We start from the raw sequence: 20,028 nt of genomic DNA, 5'->3' as shown, positions 1-20,028 counted from the left end.
ACTGAGACATTTTTACCAGGTTGTGGCCACTGCACATGCTACACTTTCTTGGAATCACAGGAAGACTTGGGTAACAGGTGGACACCAAAAGTGGATGAGCAGCCCAGAAAAGGGCTTGAGGCAAGCCCTCACATTAGAGGTGCTAATTCTTCCTGGAAAACCTAGATACCCCAGACTTCTCTAAAAGGAATAACAAACTGCTTAGTGACTTCATTTTGCCATTTGATTCTTTTTGTAAGCAGCTCTTCATCAAAGATAGTAATTCATGCTAAACTTTATCAGTTAACCAAACATCCTTCAACTTTGTAACAAGCATATTCATTGTCACCTACCACTCTAGAGCTGCTGGGGTGAGTGAATATGATAAAGAACATGGAAATGTAAAGGAGGGCATTTTGGAATTCATTGACACCTAATTATAACCTTTTACATTAATTGCTAGATGCCTGTGACACCAGGGTCAAGAAAGAGAGGGTGATTGTTATTTTCTCTGTGCTCTGTTAAGTAGAGGTTCTTTGCCTGCTTCGTAAGGTAATATTTGGTTTTCTTCATTGTGTTCTAAATCACCGCATCCAAGTGATTTCCACAGCCAGAGGCTGACAAGAAGAACTTTACCAATTTATTACCGACAAAGTGTTTGCATGGACCGTTGTATGCTGAAAGTCTGTGTACATTTATTCAGGGAATGCTTAGTAATAAAAATCTCTGTACAAGACACTCTACTACATGCTAAGATAGCTAAAAGACATAGTCCTGGTCCTCAAATTTCCAAACTATCAGTTTATAATCTGGTTGGAAAGATAAGACAAAGACACAAAATATAAATAAGTAAATGAGTCATTGAGTATGACATGAAGATGAGAAATGAACAGTTACTGTTATCCTTCATACTTGAAAAGGACCAAAATGACAACACTGTATCGGGGTCAAAGTATGATGTGTCCAATATGCGACCAATATGAGTACCGATGGCTCCACCATAGATCAGGCACTAAGAGTCCATGAACATTTGGAATAAGAGATTGCTCTAAATTTGCAATCTCACATTTCTTTTGAGCTACAATTCTCTTTTGTACTGAAAAAGGCATTAGGAGAGAAGATCACTTTTGACTTGGTGATATCTCAGAAGGCTTCATGTAGAAATTGATGACATTTGATTCCATTTCATGGAAGACACAGGTAAGATTTTAACTGGCAGATATCAGGAGAGGGGAATGGTGAAGGAAGTATGTTATTGAACATGCTATTGACATGATCATCTGATTGGAATGATTTCTCTGTTGGTAGTAGTGAAGGCCCTGGAGACAGGGTATTAAAGGAATGAAAATTCTTCAGGTAGAAGGGAATGAGGGTCTGAACTAGGTTGATGGTTAGGGATGAAAAAGATTGCTGAAACATAATTGTTGAGACAGAATGGCTTATTGAATGTAAGACTTTTGAGGATGAGAGAGAGAAGTCAAATAGGAAGGTTTCAGGTCTGACCATTGGCAGAATAAGTGAAGTCAGAAAGAGGAATAGTTATGGAAATAAAATTACATTTGATTTTAGCCATTGTGAATCAGAGGTGCCAGTGGAGCACCCAAGTGAAGTTAATGTTTATATAGCATTTTTTCTTTTAATAGCCCTGTTGAATATAGCACAAGTATTTTCCTCATTTTACAGATGAAAAAACAGGCGTTGGAAGGTTAAGTGCCTTGCTCAGAGTCAAATTGCAGAGCTAGAATTTAAACCACATATTCTGATTCCAAATCCAGTACCCTTCTGCCTCCTCAGAAAGTCTGGAGATAGTTAAAATTGAGTATAGATCAGTGGTTCTTACTCTCCTAAAGTATAGAACTTCCTTTGTAAGATCATGGGTGAAGAATTTACATCTTTTAACGTCAGTTTCTCAGATCCTTAGATGATGATAATTGTAATACTGTATCTGTTTATTACGGAAATAGACAATGATAAGCTACAGTGAATTCAGTAACATTTCTAAATATATTTGTAATTTATTAATCATAATACTTACATACATTTATTTGCAGCACCTTATTAGTATTCTACCACAAAATCACAGGAGCTTATTAGACGTAGATTGAGAGCCACTATTTAGAGTTTAGGAGAGAACTCAGAGTCAGAAATGCCAATTTTAGAGTAATCCACATAGAAATAATAGAAGGGTAAGCAAGGAAAGGGAAGTTAGATGCCCGAGACATTCAGCATTATGTATTCATAAAGTCTTTACAGATATTACTGATGCCCTTCAGGACACCAGATATTGACCTGAATGAGACTTAGCTGATAGAAGGATTAAACAAACTGTCTTCAAGCCGTTCATTTGCATATTTGACCACTGCTTGAACTCAAAGAACACAGACAAGATAAAGTGACTTGATTAGTTATTGACTTCAGTGAAGGCACTCTTCTAGGCACAGTGAATGACACAAAGAGGTAGACATCATGTGTATCACCTAGTGGGGGAAAGGGAGACATGAATTACCAGTTTAACGAACATCACTTAAATCTCTCACTGTGGGTCCAGACAATGGATCTGAGAGGACCAGTAGAGGGCTTCTTTTAGAAATGAGGAAGCTAAGGCTCAGGGAGCTTAAGTGACTTGCCCAAGGTTACACCTGTCTTTTTATGCTGTTTATATGATTCTCCAGCAAAAACTTGGACTAGTAAGTATTCAATAAATATTTGAGTTTATTGCTTTTATAGTTTTTCCTTTGACAATCAAAGCAAGGGGGAAAAATATGATGCCTTCCATGTCTTCTCATTCCTTCCCTGGCATCAGGACCTGAAATATGTGAATGGAAAGGCCATACATAGTGAGAAGACTTGATGGTTCCTCCCCAGATTGATATTATTTAATTGAAGTCTCACAGATCATTTCGATACATCTATTTTCATCCCAGGGTTAAACTTGTTCAAAAGTCTAGAAAGCCTAGTCATTCATTTGTCAAACACAGGCAACAAAGGCAGCTTAGCGTGTAGCGGACTTAGGTTCAGTCCAGAATCTGCTGTTTAGACCATGTGATCTTGGCAAACCGCTGCCCCTTCCTGGCCTTCATTCCACTCATCAGCAAAATGAAAGAGTTGGTAGATGGCATCCGAGTTCCCTTTCAGCTTTCTATCTATGATCATATGTTCTTATGGTCTGTAAAATGGGAAGAATACTTGAACTGCCTCCCACATAGGGTTATGGTAAGAAATGCACTTTGTAAACTACAAATCACTGTCTAAATATGAAGGAGTATTAACCTGTTGATGGTAATTATTTCGTGCTTCTATGGATAGAACATTATACAAAGAAAATATGGGGGGCAGGAAGGGGAAGAATATTGCTCAGAAACAGAATATGACCTGCCCCAAAAGGGAGACATATGTGGGACTGAATGTGTGGACTTGAAGAACCTTTCTTTAAAAAGCATCTTATTCACAAGCTCTGAGGGGTTGCAAAATACAGGCAACCTAGTAAAATGAAGGGGGCACTAGACTAGAAGCCTTGGGTTCTAGTTCTGCCACTACCACTAACTGTGACACTTTATCTTATTAGGGTCTCACTTTCCTGGAGTGTTGACTCTCTGAGACCCTTTCTAGCTTAAAAAAATATATAGTCAAAAGGTGTGATCATAAAGCTAGTCAGACAGCTTCCTGTTAGCTAGATGAGTTTCATTATCTTATATTTATATGGCACTGAGGGAACAAATCCTACGTTCATAGGATTTCAGATTTTTAAGGGATCTTACGGGTGGTCTAATTTTACCCTTCCCTCTACCACTTTACCATCTTATTGAAAAAATGGAGCTGCAGAGAAGTGAAATTAGCTTGTCCAAAGTTACTCCACTAGTAACAGTCACAGGATTCAAGCTCAGGATTTTAAATCTAGTGTACTTTCTGCAATAATTATTGAACTTTTAAAAAGCTTCAGGTGAGGAACAATTATAACACAGAAGTTATAAAACCTAAATTTGCACAACCTGCTGTTCCCTCTGTTGAAGATTTTTCTACTTTCATACCATTCAGAATTATCGCGGGGTTCTATGCATTTATGTGTAGCAGGGATGTTAACTGTGCTTCTGCCGTGCCTCAGTTTTAGTACCTGTAATCTCAACACTATTCTGCTCCTAGGGTACATGAAGGAAAGAGAATATTTCCATGCCCAAACTACTAGAACTCTACGAGTATATCATCTACAAAGCTGAAATAGTACTCTAACAAAGGATTTATATCACCAAGACCTGTTTAATAAAATAACTGAAGAATGTTAAGAAATAACCACAGAAATGCAAACTAGAAGTGTTTTGTAAAGACTGTGCACCTGTTGTCCTTACAGAGATTGCCTCTACAGTTATCCCTACTCTCTGCCACAACCTTTTTCTACTCTCTAGTCTTCCTGTCTGCTCGTCTCTTTCTTGATGTTTACAACATACTCCTATATCTCCCATCCTTAAAAAAAAACAAAACCTTCATTTAACTCTACCATCCACTCCCAGCATCATCCTTCAGCTCTCTTTTTTTTTTCACAGACAAATCATTAGAAAAAACTTTCTCCATTCACTGCCTCCATTTCCTCTTCTCTGACTTCTCAACCTTTGAAGTCAGGTTTCTGTCCTCCTCATATAATTGAAACTCTTCCATACCAAGTTACTAATAATCTCTTTAATTGTCAGATGTGGTGGCCTTTTTTCAGTCCACATTCTTTCTGACCTCATTGCAGTATTAGTTAGTATTGACCACTGTCTTCTATTTACCTTCCAAATTTTTGTGACATTGTGTCTCTTGCTTTTCTTCCTTCCCATCTTGCTTACTCCTCAGTCTCCTTTTCTGTTTCTTCTTGATCTTCATCATGGCCCTTAACTCTCGGTATACCCAAGATTCTGTGTTGGTTTTTATCTTCTTTGTATGCTGTCCCCTTCTTTTTTTCCCCACCAATCACAAATTGTCACTTAATTACTTGATTCAAGGTACCAGAGATAAATCTTACTCCAAGAATTTCAGTAGCAGGGCAAATAACCCCTTACTTTGATTTATTCATTTCTAAAATGTAATTTCATCTGCCTCATTACAGTAAATGGAGCCATTTAAAAATGGATCACTCCTGAATTGCCCTCATACTAGACTAGACATTAGGAATGTTTAATCAATAAAGCACATTGTAATTATAAAGTATTGTAACTATTTTTAATAATATCTAGTTACCTCTCAAAGCAGTGTTTTGAGATTAATGAGATAATATTTATGAAGGACTTTGTGCTCCTTAGACAAAAGGTAATTCTCTTCATTCAAGAGAACATGATTCTTAAATTTTGCATTATTTAAGTGGTTTTCCCTCAAGTTCTAGCTTCACTTCTCACAAATATTATAGGTGTGTCAATATGTAGTAGCTTGAAGTCACCTTGGGGAAATGCAGTTTGCTTCCCCCCACAGAATATATAAAAATTTTTATATATCAATGGATTCTTCCCCAAAACTTTTTGTCTCTGTCTCTGGTGTCACCACTGTCTCATTCAATCAATCTCAAAATCTTGGAATAACTTTTTGATGAATCATTCTCTTTCATCCCATATACTTAGTCAATAATTTCTTTTAACTTTTAAAATGACTTTTTAATATCTTTTAATATTTACATTGACTTTAATATTAATGTTGACTTTTAATATCTTCCAGATTTCCCTTCCTTTCCATTCCACTTCCACTACACTAGTTCAAGCTTTTTCACACTTTCGGTTCAGTTCAGGAAACATTCATTAGGCATCTATATGCAGAGTATTATGCTAAGAAATGAGAAAAGAAAACCCATGATCCCTGCCTTCATAAAACTCATCGTCCAGTAGTGAGCTTTGATAATTCAGAAATAACTATAATGTAACACTGGACATGATAAAGTGGTCTTCAAAATCCCAGGAAGAATCCTTTCCCATCATTAGGTTCAGGAAAGACCGTGTAAAATATGTAAACTGAACTTGAAGGATTTTAGGCAGGAAGTGATGTGAAGGAGACATTCCAGGCAAGAGCAGAAATGTATATGCTGTTAAGATATTTGGAGACACCCTGTTTCACAGAGCTAAGGCCCTGAGTTTGGCATAACAACAGTCCTTTGCACTCTGGATGATCACACGCTCTGACAAAGACCAGTACCAGGTGTCACTGAGGGATTTATTCCCCCCTATTTCCCAGGGGCCTGTGAGCCAGTGTGGTACAGCCGGAAGGCTTGTCACCTCTCTTGACAAAGCTTCGGTGCTTGAGGCATTCAACAGACAGGAACAGCGTGAAAACCTCTCCAGCCACAGGGAATTCCTCCTTAACTTGGACTCTGATCTTTTTTCTAATAGAGTGTACATTAATTTAATTTGGAGAGTATCAAATGAATTTCTTCATAGAATCTCTCCACCACTTTATCCTCAGCAACTAACGTTGGTGCATAAACTATTGTTGGTGGTAATTATTTTTGTGGGAATGTTTTTGCTAATAACTTATTAACACTTTAGTACATAATGAATAGATGTTCCATGACATAAGTCTTATAGATTTTGAGCATACAATGAAATAAATTCTGCTTTGCCAGCTCATTTCTTTGCCTCTCCAAGTAATTCCTTTGAGCTATCCTTTCTTATAGCTTACTTACTTGCATCTTCTTTCATGTGGTTTCATTTAAAGCAGGAATGTCAAGATTGACGTGATTCAACCCCTCCAGCAAAATAAACTGCTTGTTGATTATTGGACACTTAGAATGCCAATTGTAAAAGTTTCTTGACAGTTCAAAAACTGTGATTCTTAGCACATTCTGCCAGCTTTGCCTATCATTAACCATAGAAGCAAAAGGAGACTGTATAGGACTTGGGGTCATTTTTTATTTTTGTCTGTTTCATGTGTTGCCATGGCCAAACAAAGTATTATCACCAGGCAAGCAGGCCTGTCAGGGATATGCCTCTATGATGAGCAGAGCTTGTGCTCAGAAAATAGACCCAGTGTCTTCATGGGCTCATAATGACCACCTTTTCCTTGTTGTAGAACCTGGCAGACCTTTACTGTCTGGCATAGCCTTTGAAAAACCTAAGGTCACCTCTATGCTATGATGAGGCATTGGAGTAGGACTTTTTGTTTGTTAACATGGACAACTAAAATGCAGAAAGAAGCATAGGAATGAAAGAATTCTAGTCTTGGAGTCAGAAGACCTGGATTTGATCGCAAACTCTATCATTTATTCCCATGTGTCCTTCTAAAAGAACATGTCTAAAAGAACTAGATGGTGTTTAAGGTCCCATGAAGCTCCGCATCCTCTGCCTTTACAAAATGTATTAGATTGAGTCATTTAAAAGTAGTAATCAGGGAGTAAGCTCATTAAGATATTGGTAAAAGTGGTTTCATCCCAGAGTAAATGCCACAAATTGTGTTATATTCAAAATTAATACAGAATTTTTTATTATAGATTTTTATCTTATTGTCGGGCTGCTAGATGGCACAATAGATAGAGCATTGGACTTGGAATCAGGAAGGCTCATCCTCAGGAGTTCAAATCTGGTGTCAGATGCTTGCTAGCTGTATGAATCCTGAGCAGGTCACTTGACCCTGTTTGCCTGTAAAATGAATTGGAGAAGGAAGTGGCAAACCACTCCAGTGTCTTTGCCAAGAAAATCCCAAAGTTGGAGATCACGAAGTCAGACCCAACTGAAAGGACTCAACAACAAAATCAGCCTTAGAAGAGGAAGGGGAAAATATCATTTAAAATATAAATGTTTCTAAAAAAATTGATGTATAAACCCAGGAGAGGAGCAGATATTATCACTTCACATTCCTATAAAATTGAAATGTTTCTTGAATAGAGATATTAGGAAGTGAAAAGGTAGAATAAAGGAACAGCTGCCCATTGTTTTGTTTTTTACATATCACCCAAAAGCTTATATTGTAAAAAGGAAATTGTCTCTGATAACATCACAAATTTAAGTCAAGACTCTACTTGATTAAAGTGAATTGTCACTTCTTCAAAAATTAAGACAAATGTGTATTGAAAGAAAAAAAGGGAAGAGAATAAACCACATAAACCACATCCTGCCTAACAGCTACATAGCACTAGATACTAAATCCCAATGACCTATTAATATGACCTTATTTTATCCTAGAAGATTTTTTCTCCCCTTCTTTATGTCTCATTTAGAGAACAGGAATAGTGTTCATTAATGAGGTAATGGATACAAGTATGATATTATATACTCAAATATCCTAGTACTTTTCCCACAAACTATTCCTTTATTCTTGGCAGGTATAGGTGACAGATCCTGGGGACTTCTTGAAGTCCTTATGTTTTCAGCTTACTTTTGGGAAATTAAAAACCATTTTAACCCAAGGCAACAGACAAACATTAACCTTTGGGGATGTATGATTACTTAAGTAGAAGTAAAACAAGTAAAATGAGTAGTATGGAGTAGATCAGGACTGTCAGATTCAGTTGACTTAGAAAACTACGTATCAACATTATCTATATTCTATTGTATCTTTAAAAATTTTTGTTATATAGTATAATCTGGGAAGTGGCCCACAGTCTACATTTTGATACTTTTGGACTAAATAACCATTTTGGCCAATTTCAGCCCTAAATCTGTAATCTTGTAAGTACCTTTTTTTAGGTGATTAAGTCTGAATGAAGTCATAGAACAATTGTTTTGTTTGAGAATATTTGTTGTCCTATCCTTAGTGTTTAGCAAAGTATATAGACTTTTTGAGTAGGAAGAGGAGGCACTTTCCCTGCTTCCTTGATGAAAAGCTGCATCTTAGAGTGAACCAAAGCAAGTACCAGAGATTTAAGATTTTCTCTGAAAAAGAATGAGTGTAAGTCTTTAATATTCATACCTTAGAATTATTAACTAAGATGTTGTCAAAGGGGAAATGAATACCTTGATTAACCAGAAAATCAGGTAGGCTATTTCACTATAATTTACTGTCAGAAAAGCATTTGTACTTGCTGAAATTTTATTATTCCTTTTGAGGTACTATGGTCTTAGTGTAAAGAGAAAATCACAAAAAAGAAGACAGCTTCTGTAAAACATGGTCATGTCATTCATACAGGATGCATCTTTAGGAAGCAGGCTTAAATGTAAATGTTGCTGTAGGTGTTTATGTGGTTAAATTCACTTACTTGAAGCAGAAACTGGTCTGGAATTTTCAGTAGCAGTCATATTCTTTTTTTAAAATTGTATTTAAAGTTTTGAGTTCCAAATTCTATCCCTCTTACTCTTCCCAGAGACAGCAAGCAATTGGATAGCAATTATGTGCACTGTCACCATATTAGTCATTTTGTACAAGGACACTAGAATAAAAGAAATAATGTGAAAAATAGCATAGCATTCATGTTCTTAACATCACAGCTTTTACGTTAGACTTTCAGTCATTATTCCCTCTTAGCCATACTGTAAATAGACATCCCCGAGTTAGATATGACGTAAAGGAAAACATCGTGCTGATGCTCTTTGATGATGCCACATCATGCATGAAACTCTCTTTTGTCAAAATCCAAATGACAAAAAAAATTCAAATAATATTATTTGTCCCATAGTATTCTGCAGTGAAATTGATGTTTGTAATGATGACCTAGAGTATTGCAAGGTCCTGAAGGACTTTCTGAATCAAAGAATGATAAAATTGTGTGTTCAGGACACTTTGGATGTTATGTATACTTTATTCTTTAGGACCATAGATTTAGAGTTGGAAAAAACCTTAAAAATCATTGGATTGAAGTAAGGGGTGGATTAACACCAATAGTAAGTAGCCTTTGCCTCCAAATCCAGCAGGTTTTCTACTGTGCCATGCTGTCTCTAATTCTTGAAAGTGAGTGAAAATCTGCATGTGCTAACACTTGGTTAACCAGAAGGTTAAATTCATTAGATTATTCCATTTCCCAGCCATTCTGGATTGAGAATTTATTGTTTATAACTTGATTGGCCATGGACAAGTCACTTTACTCTGTGTTTCCTTTTTCTTATCTATAAACTGAAGGTCTGGACTAAATTACCTTTGAAAAGGTTTCATATGCAAAGTGTATAGGAAATTTATAGTCCCTTGTATTTACTGAACATTTGATAAATTGCTATGTGACTCTTTGGTTCTTGATTTTATATAAATTTCCTTAAGTAACCAAGTTTCAAAAATCATTTCAAATAGGAATTTCAAGTTGGAATCAAGACATTGAAAGAAACCTTACCTTTTTTTTTTTTCTTGGCATCAAGGGTAAGCTATAAAGGGAAGATACCTGCTGGATTTCATTTCTTTCTTGATAACATTATGCTTGGTTAGTCTCATAAACACTACCCCTCTTCCCTCTCTCCCTTCCGCTTGCCACCAAAAAAAGGAAGAATAATGCAATTTTCTCTTCTCCTTGAGAAATCTTAATATTTTCATTTTGTTTGTCCATTGACCAATGAACTTGAACTTAACATGCTTCTGGCAAGAGACTGGGGTGAAATAAATGTTTAACTCTGAAACCAGGGCAAAAGGGGTAACCCACATATAATATAGATTTTCTTTCTTTAATTTTGGAGTAAATTTATGGAGAATTTTATAAAGCATTATCTGGGTCCTGAAGTAATATACATATAAGTTGGATAGATGAAAATATGAAGCCTTGAAGTTTTCCCAGTACAGCCTTAAAGAGATGCCTGCTTTTTAACCTTCAAATCCCTTGCTGTTTCCGTCTAGAAACTTTAAGTTATATAGAAGTGAGGTGATGATGTTTGTATATGGAATCTCCTTGTACTTAGAGCATCATGTGTATCAAGTTTAAGCATTTCACCCAAGATTTTTAAACATTGAAGGACTGAGGATTTAAAAATCTTTCCTTACCTTCTCATACTGTTACAATTTGGCAGGGAGGAATAAAATAGCACATTAAAATCTTAAACTTACCATGCTTTTTACTGGCCTAGTTGTTTTCATCATCTGGCCACATTATTTATAAAGCCTTTGCATCAATGTAAGTGGCAACTTTTTTTTTTTGTTTGTTTAAAGCATTTCTTAATATTTTAAAGTTTCATTGCCTTTTAATCTCATGAGTAAAACGAAGGAAATAGAAGAGCTATTATTTTAGGAATGTAGAAAGTGAAGCACATAGAAAGTATAGCTTCAGATAGAAACCTGGATCTTAGAAATTTTTATAGAATCTTAGAACTGGGAAAACCTCCTCTAGGTCCCCTCTCCAATTGACTCCCGTTTTGAGGCTTTTTGTCTATACCTCAGCTGTAAATTCTTAACAGTATTGTTATGCTGTTTCACTTTAAACATGGCAAGATTTGAGAAATGATCATCTAGTGTGTTTTATGGAAAATATACCAAACTTCACATTTAGGGCTTTCAGATAGCTCGAGTTTCTTTTTTTAAAAAAAGGAATTGATGTTTTGGGGGCAGTGAAATTGCTAAAGATGAAATGGAAAAAGCTTGTAGGAGGAAACAATTATGAGGCTTGTATTTAATCCCTTTTTATTTTCCTAGACTTCAGTCATGTCAGTTATCTGACCATGGTGCTTACATTACTCAATTAGGACAGTTGAGACAGCAGTGGGAATAGAAGCTGCCTGCAGAGGGAAAAGATAACAATTTAAAATCTATCACTCTCATATGAGTTGGGTGGATAGAGATAAAGCCTATTAAGGACCTCATTCAAGAAGAAGCACTTGACATTGATCACTTGTGAAAAGGAATTTTTTTTCCTACCCCAAAACACAGTTTCATGTGCTTGTACATACAAACCCCAAGCACTGGTACATCTGATCATCAGCTTGCGGAATTACTAACATTGAGCTGCCTTGAAGGAATGGACAAGGTTATTAACTTTGGCAGGAAATGGAAATTTGTTCTCAATATACATGTGAAATTGAATTGTCTGTAGCACGAAGCTTTGGAGATTACCCATGCAAAATGAGAAAACGATCTAAATTTAAAATTGGCCTCAGTACAGTGGAAAGTAATTTTGTAGGCTGCGTTCTTCCTGCATTGAAATCTGCACAGAGATGGGCTCTATTAATTTAGACTTAAAACACAGAACCTGTGTCTTCTTAGAAATGGTTAATGAGATGGAAAGTGTACCATAAGGAGAAAAATTAAAATTCTAGAATGCTGCAGGCAAGTAGGGTCTCTACTTCATACTCTTTGAGTCTGCCATGAGACCAGTTGGCTTTAGTAGGGAGGTTCTACCTACTGTGACAGGCATTTGGAATAAGGGAATCCTGATGATTCCTCAAATTTTGTATGACAGTCTTCAAAAGTAGACTGAGAAAAGAATAGAGAAAGCTCAAAGACAGAGTCAGTGACACAGCTTTTATAATGTCAGTGCTGATGTGACTGAGCCCCTGTATAAAAGAGCTGGGGGAAGCAGGATGTACTTTCCCAGAGAATGAATAACTTTTATGTGTTTCTTAAAAGTATTGCCTACAGCAAACAGGATAGGGGAGCAGAATGTTTCTATTTATTTTTATGAAAAGAAAGTTATCTTCCTCCTAAAGATAAACTGAGCTCTTCCTACTTAGGCATAAAGCCGATTTCTCTTTTTGTACTCACAGATTCCTAATTATTTGTTTATGGAGCTGTCTTTTTAATTATTGACAAGGTGTGATGCCAAGCCTAGAGGCCTGTATTGGGCTACCCGAGTCTTCCTTACCTCACCTCCCGAGGTCTTCGGCTGGCCACGCCGGATGCACGTATGAGAGAAAGGACGTTCCAGAGTCAAACAGGGGTTGAGCTTTATTACAGGGTTTCGGTTACAAGTGCAGGGGGGTCTTCTTTCTTAGGACGAAGAGGGGGAGATTTCCTAAGGAGGCTAAGCTTAAGGGATTGGAAGTAGAAGTACAAGCGGGGAGAGAGGGGGAGGGGAGAGAGGAAAGAAAAGAAGCGGAGCCCTACTTTTCTCTTTGGCTCCACACGTGCTAAGAGAGCTTTTAGGCTTCCTCAATCCTACTTAATCTTCAGCCACACAGTTTGCATCTCAATACCATGCTGTTAGGTAACTAGGTGTGCTCCAATCTGGGACGACCTCGAGGGCAGGGAGACTCCACCCATCAGGTATCTCCGGGGGAGAGGCGGAAATACCCGAGCTAGCCGAGCTAGCTCGGTCTGACCTTCTCGAACCCCCGCTGTTCATGGAGGGCCTCGTAAGACTCTAAGATTTAGAAGTCCCACTTTTACCCGCCCGAGACTGTCCACACGGATTTGAGCTTCCAGTCCCAACAGTGTGAGAGGTAGGTAGCATGGCATGGTACAGAGAGATCTGCCATTGGATTCAGGAAGACCTGAGTCCGAGTCTTACCTCTGACACACACTGGCGGTTGGATGGCAAACAAATTAAATTACCTTTCAGTGCCCCCAGGCAGCTTTCTAAGCCTCCTGATGATATGCATTAGTAGAGGGAATTTCCTCACCTAGAGTTTGCTACACTGATGAAATTTCAGGTCCAGAAAGAAGAGAAAAGTGTTAACGCACTAAGTCTCTGTGTTGTAAAGATCAGTAATATGGCCTTTCTCAGTGAAGCAGCAACTTGCTGTCATTGAAAGAGCAGTGATCTTAAGTCAGAAAAGGTAGGTTCAAGCCTCAGCTCTGACACTTGGATATAGGTTCAATTCCCAGTTCTCTTACTTACCATGTGACCTCAGGCAAGAAACAACATCTCTGGGCTTCAATTTCTTCATCAGTAAAATGAGACAGTTGAGTTTTTCCACTTGCCTTGCCCCCCACCCCCCAAGCACCACTAGGGCTGCATCACACTCACAGGTAGCTCCAGCATTGCAGCACGCCACCTCCCTCCTTCTGCTCCCTTGATCATCAGCCATGATGAGATGTTCTCCAACATTTACAAGATCCAAGAGATTGCGAACAGGCTGTGCCTGAAGGTGGAGGGGAAGATGGTCAGTAGGACAGAGGGTACCATTGATGATTCACTCATGGGTGGAAGTGCCTCTGCTGAAGGTCCTGAGGGTGAAAGAACAGATGCTGCTGTAATCCCTGGAGTTGACAGTAATAAACCATCATCTATGAGAAACTAGTTTCACAAAAGAATCTTACAAAAAGTTCATCAAAGACTACATGAAGTCAATCAAAGACAGACTTGAAGGACACAAGCCAGATAGAGTAAAACCTTTTATGACAGGGGCTGCAAAACAGATCAAATACATTCTTGCTAATTTTAAAAACTATCAGCTCTTCATAGATGAAAACATGAATCCAGATGGCATGGTGGCTGTCTTAGACTTTCATGAGAATGGTGTGACTCCATATATGATTTTCTTTAAGGATGGTTTAGAATTGGGATCAGGCTTCAGGGCACTGAATCACAGGCAGCTGCTGTGGTTTCCAGATTTCTCAACCCATAAATGCCAAAGACAGCTTCAAAGGTCAGTGAAAAAGCTCTTTCATCTGGGTGAGAGGGAAGCATGGTCGGACGCCAGCCCCAGGGTACCAGCAACCACTGGGGCAGTAGCATTCACTTCTGGAGCTCTGACCTACAGACCCTGGGGGAATGGAGTGACTGACCTGGGTCTCAGTTCTAAGTGGTGGTCCTGGGGTGAGGAGGAACGCTGGCGTGGCAGAGCTGGTGGCAGCTGTGGAGAGACTTTTGGATAGCAGTTGAAGGCCAAAGCTGAAGGGAGTAGTTTCTTGCCTGTTGATTTGTGATTTGTAAGGAGATACTTTCCTCTAGTTAAGGGAGAGGTTAAAAATGGAACAAGAATATTCTTGGATACTAGATTTCATTGCAACAACAACGAAAAAAATAACCTTATCAGAAAACATTTTCCAGACCAATGTTGATGACTCAAGACTACCTTGACAACTCGGTAATGAAATGCCTGCCATATATTGCACAAGTGTAAGAAAAAATATTAGGGGGCACTGGTTAGTTATGGCAGAAACCTCATCCCATGATCTTGACTAACAAGTGCCCAGAATGGTGCCTTACACTTAATGAATTTTTGAAAATTGAACTGAATAAAGTCTTCTTTAGAAGAAAAAATAGTTTAAACAGTTAATTCCACTAAGAAAAAAAATGATGTAACAGAAGAACTTGGCATCATTTCCTTACCTTATCCACAGACTTGAAATATCATGTGGTGTGGTCTGTACTTTGGGGCTAATATTTGATTGTAGTTAATATGAATTTAGTTTGGTGTGAAATTTTTTTTTAAATGTCATGTAGGTTGTCTAGAATAAAACACATTTAAACCCATTTGAGAGAATTTCTCTTGGCCTAATGTTTTTTTAAGCTCAAATTACAGTAACTTGTTATACAGTTATACTTCAGAGATCATTGTACAGATCATTGCCTGATCTTAGGTTACTTTTCAGCTTAAGACTCTTCAGTTGACTGCTTGTGAAAATGGGAAGATGTGCCAACAATATGAAGTGCACCTTTCTACATTTTCATTTCATCTACAAGCTGAAGTAGAGTTAAGTCTGGAAAAGATTACATCCAAACTGAATAAAATGAAATCATGTAAAACTAAAAAAAAGAACGAATTGGGCTAGATGATTTCTCAGTCACCCAGGAGCTCCAAATTCTGTGGGATTTATTAGCACTCACACCCTGGGCAAGTTACTGAAGTTCCCTTAATCTCAATTTCTTTATCAAATGGGCATAATATTACTTATACTGTCAACCTTGGAAATGAGCTGTGAGGAAAATTATTTGTGAACCATAGAACATTATTTTAATTGAATTCTTGTTCATTACTATCATTGAACTCAATTCTTTAATTCAGTTATTTGGCAATATTTATTGACTATCTTGTGTACTAGTCACATGTATAGTTAGTTGCTGCATTCTGTTTTGAGTAAGGGAAGGGAAAGAGGGAGGAGAATAAACATTTATATAGTGCCTGCTATTATGTGCCAGGCACTGTACTAAGTATTTTACAAATTTTATCCCAAGTGATCCTTCCAACAACCCTGTGAAGTAAGTGCTGTTATTATCCCCATTCTACAGTTGAAGGAATTGAGATTAAGTGAGGTTAAGAATCACACAGCTAGTAAGTGTCTGAGACTGGATTTGAACTCAGGTCTTCCTGAATCAAGGCCCAGCACCACCTACCTGCCTCTGTTAGCATACCAAGAGACAGCATCAGATGACCCATCTTTACCTTAACAAATATTTCCTTTCCAGGGATTGCTCTACTGTACTTACATCTCTATGATGTATATGGAGACCCAGTCTACCTACAGATGTCCCATGAGTATGTAAAAAAGAGCTTAAGCTCCCTGACCAAGCGTACCATCACCTTCCTTTGTGGGGATGCTGGCCCTTTAGCCGTGGGAGCCGTGGTGTACCACAAGATGGGAAATGAAAAACAATCAGAGGACTGTATCTCTTGGTAAGTTTCTTTGGAGGAGGATTGCCTTATTTCGATATCACACGTTGCAGTGATTTTGTATGAGTGAGCAGGGTTGAATCAAAAATATTCTAGTGACATTACCTTGTATATATGAAGTCCTTTTCTTCCATTATCCCTATTATGATCATCTGAGTAATCCATGCCCAAATCCCTTATTGCAATGAGGGGATAGGGCTATAATTTCTATTTCATAGCAAGTTATCTTGACATTAGTATGCTCAAAGCTTAGCAGCCATTCAGTGATAGTGCTAGGATGAGAACTGAATCTCTTGACCCCCATTACAGTTGGGAAGCTCCATGTGGTTGTCACCGGCCAGTTTGGTCCAGGTTAACAATCACAGTAAGGAAACACTGATTATTATTCTTAAAGTTAGTTAGCATGGTTTCTTTCTGTTGAGGCTGAATTGCCTAACATTAACCAACAGAGAATGCTATTCTATGTCCAGTGCAAGTTGGAACACAAAAACAGAAACCAACTATTTGATTTTCAGCTAAGCAAGTTCAGAGTGCTTTGGAAACTATTTTTGGAAACTAATTATAGATTAATGAGGTAATCCCAGTGTCATATATTCCAACTTTATATGACCACCACAGTCATAAGTACTTTTTATCAAAATTTTAATCCATCCCTCCCCCCCCCCTTTTTTTTTTTTTTTAGCATTTTTCTTCAGGTAAAGAGTACAAAATGTGGATACATGATAGGAAAATTCATTCATTATGGTAATAGCTTTCTTTTCTCAGTTTTTAAGTCTTTGTAACAGCAAGGGAGTTTATAAGAATTTGGAAAAATAAATTACAGATTCTGTATAATTCCTTCTCATTAACAAAACCACAAATCACTTCATCATGAATCTAGTAGTATCAGAACTCTGTACTTGATGTACCCACTTTATCTTAATGCTTTTATAGCAACTAGAGAAAACTTGATTTTCCTGCTTATGCACCAAGCTAATTCTTCCTCTGGTCTTCCCTTTTCTGTCTTGCCTTCCTTTTGTTTTCTCTTGCTTTCCATCTAGTATGCCACACAACTATCCTTTGATAAAATAAATTTAGCTCCCAATCTCTGATGTGTAGTGAAATGGGTTCTGCTCCCAGCATTACACCCTAACCAAACCCTCTGAGGTATTTTAAAGAAATGGCCTTTTGGGAGTGAAGAATTCTAGAATGTTGACATCATGGTGTGCTACAAGAACATGGGTATGTTGGAACCTTATATTACCTGAAACAAGAAGTTGCAATAAGCAGTACCAGACATTACTGCCCATTTTTACCATTCTGTTTCCTTCTACCTAGGGATCTCAAAACATTCCCATTTTATAATCAGGGAAGTGATTTACTCTTAAATAATTTATTATAGGCAGTTTTGAGGACAATCTAGAACTTTTACTAGTAGGATACATCTGGAAAAGGCTTCTTGGAAAAACTTGCACAGATGGTTTTCTTGTACAGTATAAAATTTCCCCCAAACAGTCTGTCATTCTGAAAAATACCTGAAAGATGGCAAACAAAATTGTTTCTTTTTTATGCTTTTATTTTTCCTTCAATGCTATTTCATTACTCCCTCTAATAAAAAATGTTGTGTTACAGTCAGTACCACCAGCATTTCAAAACAAATAAAGGGAGGAGCAAATATCTGTTCCTGGATTCTGAGGTTTCCAAGACAATTGAAGTATCCATTCTGCTTTCTACATTCCATTATCTCTTCAGTTTACCACCATTGTGCAAAATATAAAACATGCAGTTAAAAGAAAAACATTGCCTTTAATGATCATTGAACCTAATTGATGACTTTCGTGACTTGAATTCAAATCCAACAAGTATGAAATAGCTCTTTTCTCCAAAACTGTTACAGTATAATTTTAATGGGATACTGTCCTTTACTATAAGGTGTTTAGAGAGGATTCATTTCTTCATTGAACTTTCATAAGGTAGCTAAGTTTGGCGGCATGCTGGTCGGAATTCTAATTCTGTACTGCCACCTATTGGCAGTTAAAAAGCTCCCAGCCCTGGAAAATAACAGGCTTGGGAAACATTTTCTGAGGGAAAAGAACAGCAATTGAAAATTTACCACAAAGCTTCATTGAAGTCTTTCTTGACAGTTTGATAATTTATGTTGGTAAAATAGGAAGTAAGCTGAATTATTAAAATCATTCCTCTGCAGGGCATTTAGTTTTTGGCTTTAGGTTGAGTTTTTTTGTTTGTTTCTTTGTTGGGGGCGGGGGGGCATTTTCATGATATACACTTTAGATCTCGTTGAAGCTTTGCCACCACATGTCATTTTCATTTTTAATTCTGTGCAGTATCATAGAATCATAGTGATAGAGCTGGAAGAAACCTTAGTAGAGATCACCTAGTCTGTCTCCTCACCCACTATAATTTTAAATGAGTGAAATGGAGCTCATAGAGACACATGAATTGTCCAGGGTTACAGGGACCTAGCACTGGAACTTGAATTCTCTACTCCAAATCACGTTTTATATTTTAAAAGTATCTCTTGTCATATCTTTATCTTGGAACATGGATTTCTGATAGTTTATAACTCATAAGTAGATTTTACCTTAAAATTATTCAGTATTACTTGGAAATATTTTACCTGATTGCATATGTATAACCTAGATCTGATTGCTTACCATCTCAGAGAGAGGTTAGGGAAAGGATAGAATTTGGAACTCAAAACCTTAAAAATAACAATGAATGTTAAAAATTGTTTTTACATGTAATTGGGGGAGAAATAAAATATTATTTTTAAAAAAACATCCAGTATTACTGAATTAACAGACTGAAGAAAATCTAGAACTACTCACAGGGGGAAAGTTTCATATTCTTGAAGAATTCCTATATAGCTGAAAGATGCCAATTTGTGCTTTTATAACATTGTTTATATCCTGAAACATGTCTTGCAACAAAGCTGCTAGATTTAATTTTATTTATAAGTGATCATAACATTTTATGAAAAAAGAATCCATATTTTTATAAGGAACTTGCTTCTGTGAAGCTAGTAGGAAAAAATGGAATTATATGAAGTATATGGACTAAGTCCATTTGACTTATTTAACTGCTGTTGGAGTAAAATTAGCACCAAAAAAATTCATCTGAAGTTCTGAGACAAAGGAATAAAAAAGACCTTGAATGCCAGTGCCTAGTAAGAGTTACAAAAAGATTATATGCATGCAAAATATAAGCATTTGGCTTGGCGACTAAATTTGGTGCCATTTTTTTCTGTAGCCAGAAGAATAAGCTCCACTGTTAGTCCTGACTCTTTAGAGTCCATATAAGATATTTCAGGTGATTGATTTCATTGAGTAGCATATGTATTGGCCTCTATATACAACTGTACCATCAGGCCCCGTGTGACCTTGGACCACTCACAGATTGTTTTAAAAGGCATTACACCAAAGCATATAATCAATCCTATTTTTTAAACATGTCCAATAAATTGTTTTCAAGCTTACTCTCAAATATTTGTTAAAATTACATCTCCATTTTCATGCATTCAATAAAAATATGTTTAAGACTTTATAGTATTCATCTTAGGTGACCTCAGTGCTAGAATCCTGCCTATGCGTATCTTTTTGGCATGTCTGTCTTTGTAGCTCTTCTAGTTTCACTCTTAGCCAACAATGATGCCATCATGAGAATTGACATCACAGAAATGCATGACTTTGAACAATCTTTG

At 37.2% G+C, this 20,028-nt stretch overlaps 1 protein-coding gene and 1 pseudogene across 4 annotated transcripts in view; both read left to right on the top strand.

The window, feature by feature from the left end:
• Positions 1–20,028, top strand: part of LANCL1 (LanC like glutathione S-transferase 1) — a 53,730-nt gene that overhangs the window by 15,807 nt on the left and 17,895 nt on the right. For all 4 annotated transcript variants that reach the window (XM_072617469.1, XM_072617473.1, XM_072617471.1 and 1 more), the window contains one exon: positions 16,124–16,331. In XM_072617469.1, coding sequence (XP_072473570.1) covers positions 16,124–16,331 — 208 coding nt within the window. The remainder of the gene's footprint in view (positions 1–16,123; positions 16,332–20,028) is intronic.
• On the top strand, positions 13,713–14,732 carry LOC140509692 (translationally-controlled tumor protein homolog pseudogene; annotated as a pseudogene).

This window comes from Notamacropus eugenii, chromosome 6, assembly GCF_028372415.1.
Source record: "Notamacropus eugenii isolate mMacEug1 chromosome 6, mMacEug1.pri_v2, whole genome shotgun sequence".
Classification (NCBI taxonomy): domain Eukaryota; kingdom Metazoa; phylum Chordata; class Mammalia; order Diprotodontia; family Macropodidae; genus Notamacropus; species Notamacropus eugenii.
The sequence above is the reverse complement of the archived record's forward strand: the minus strand, read 5'-3'. Positions and strand labels throughout refer to the sequence as shown.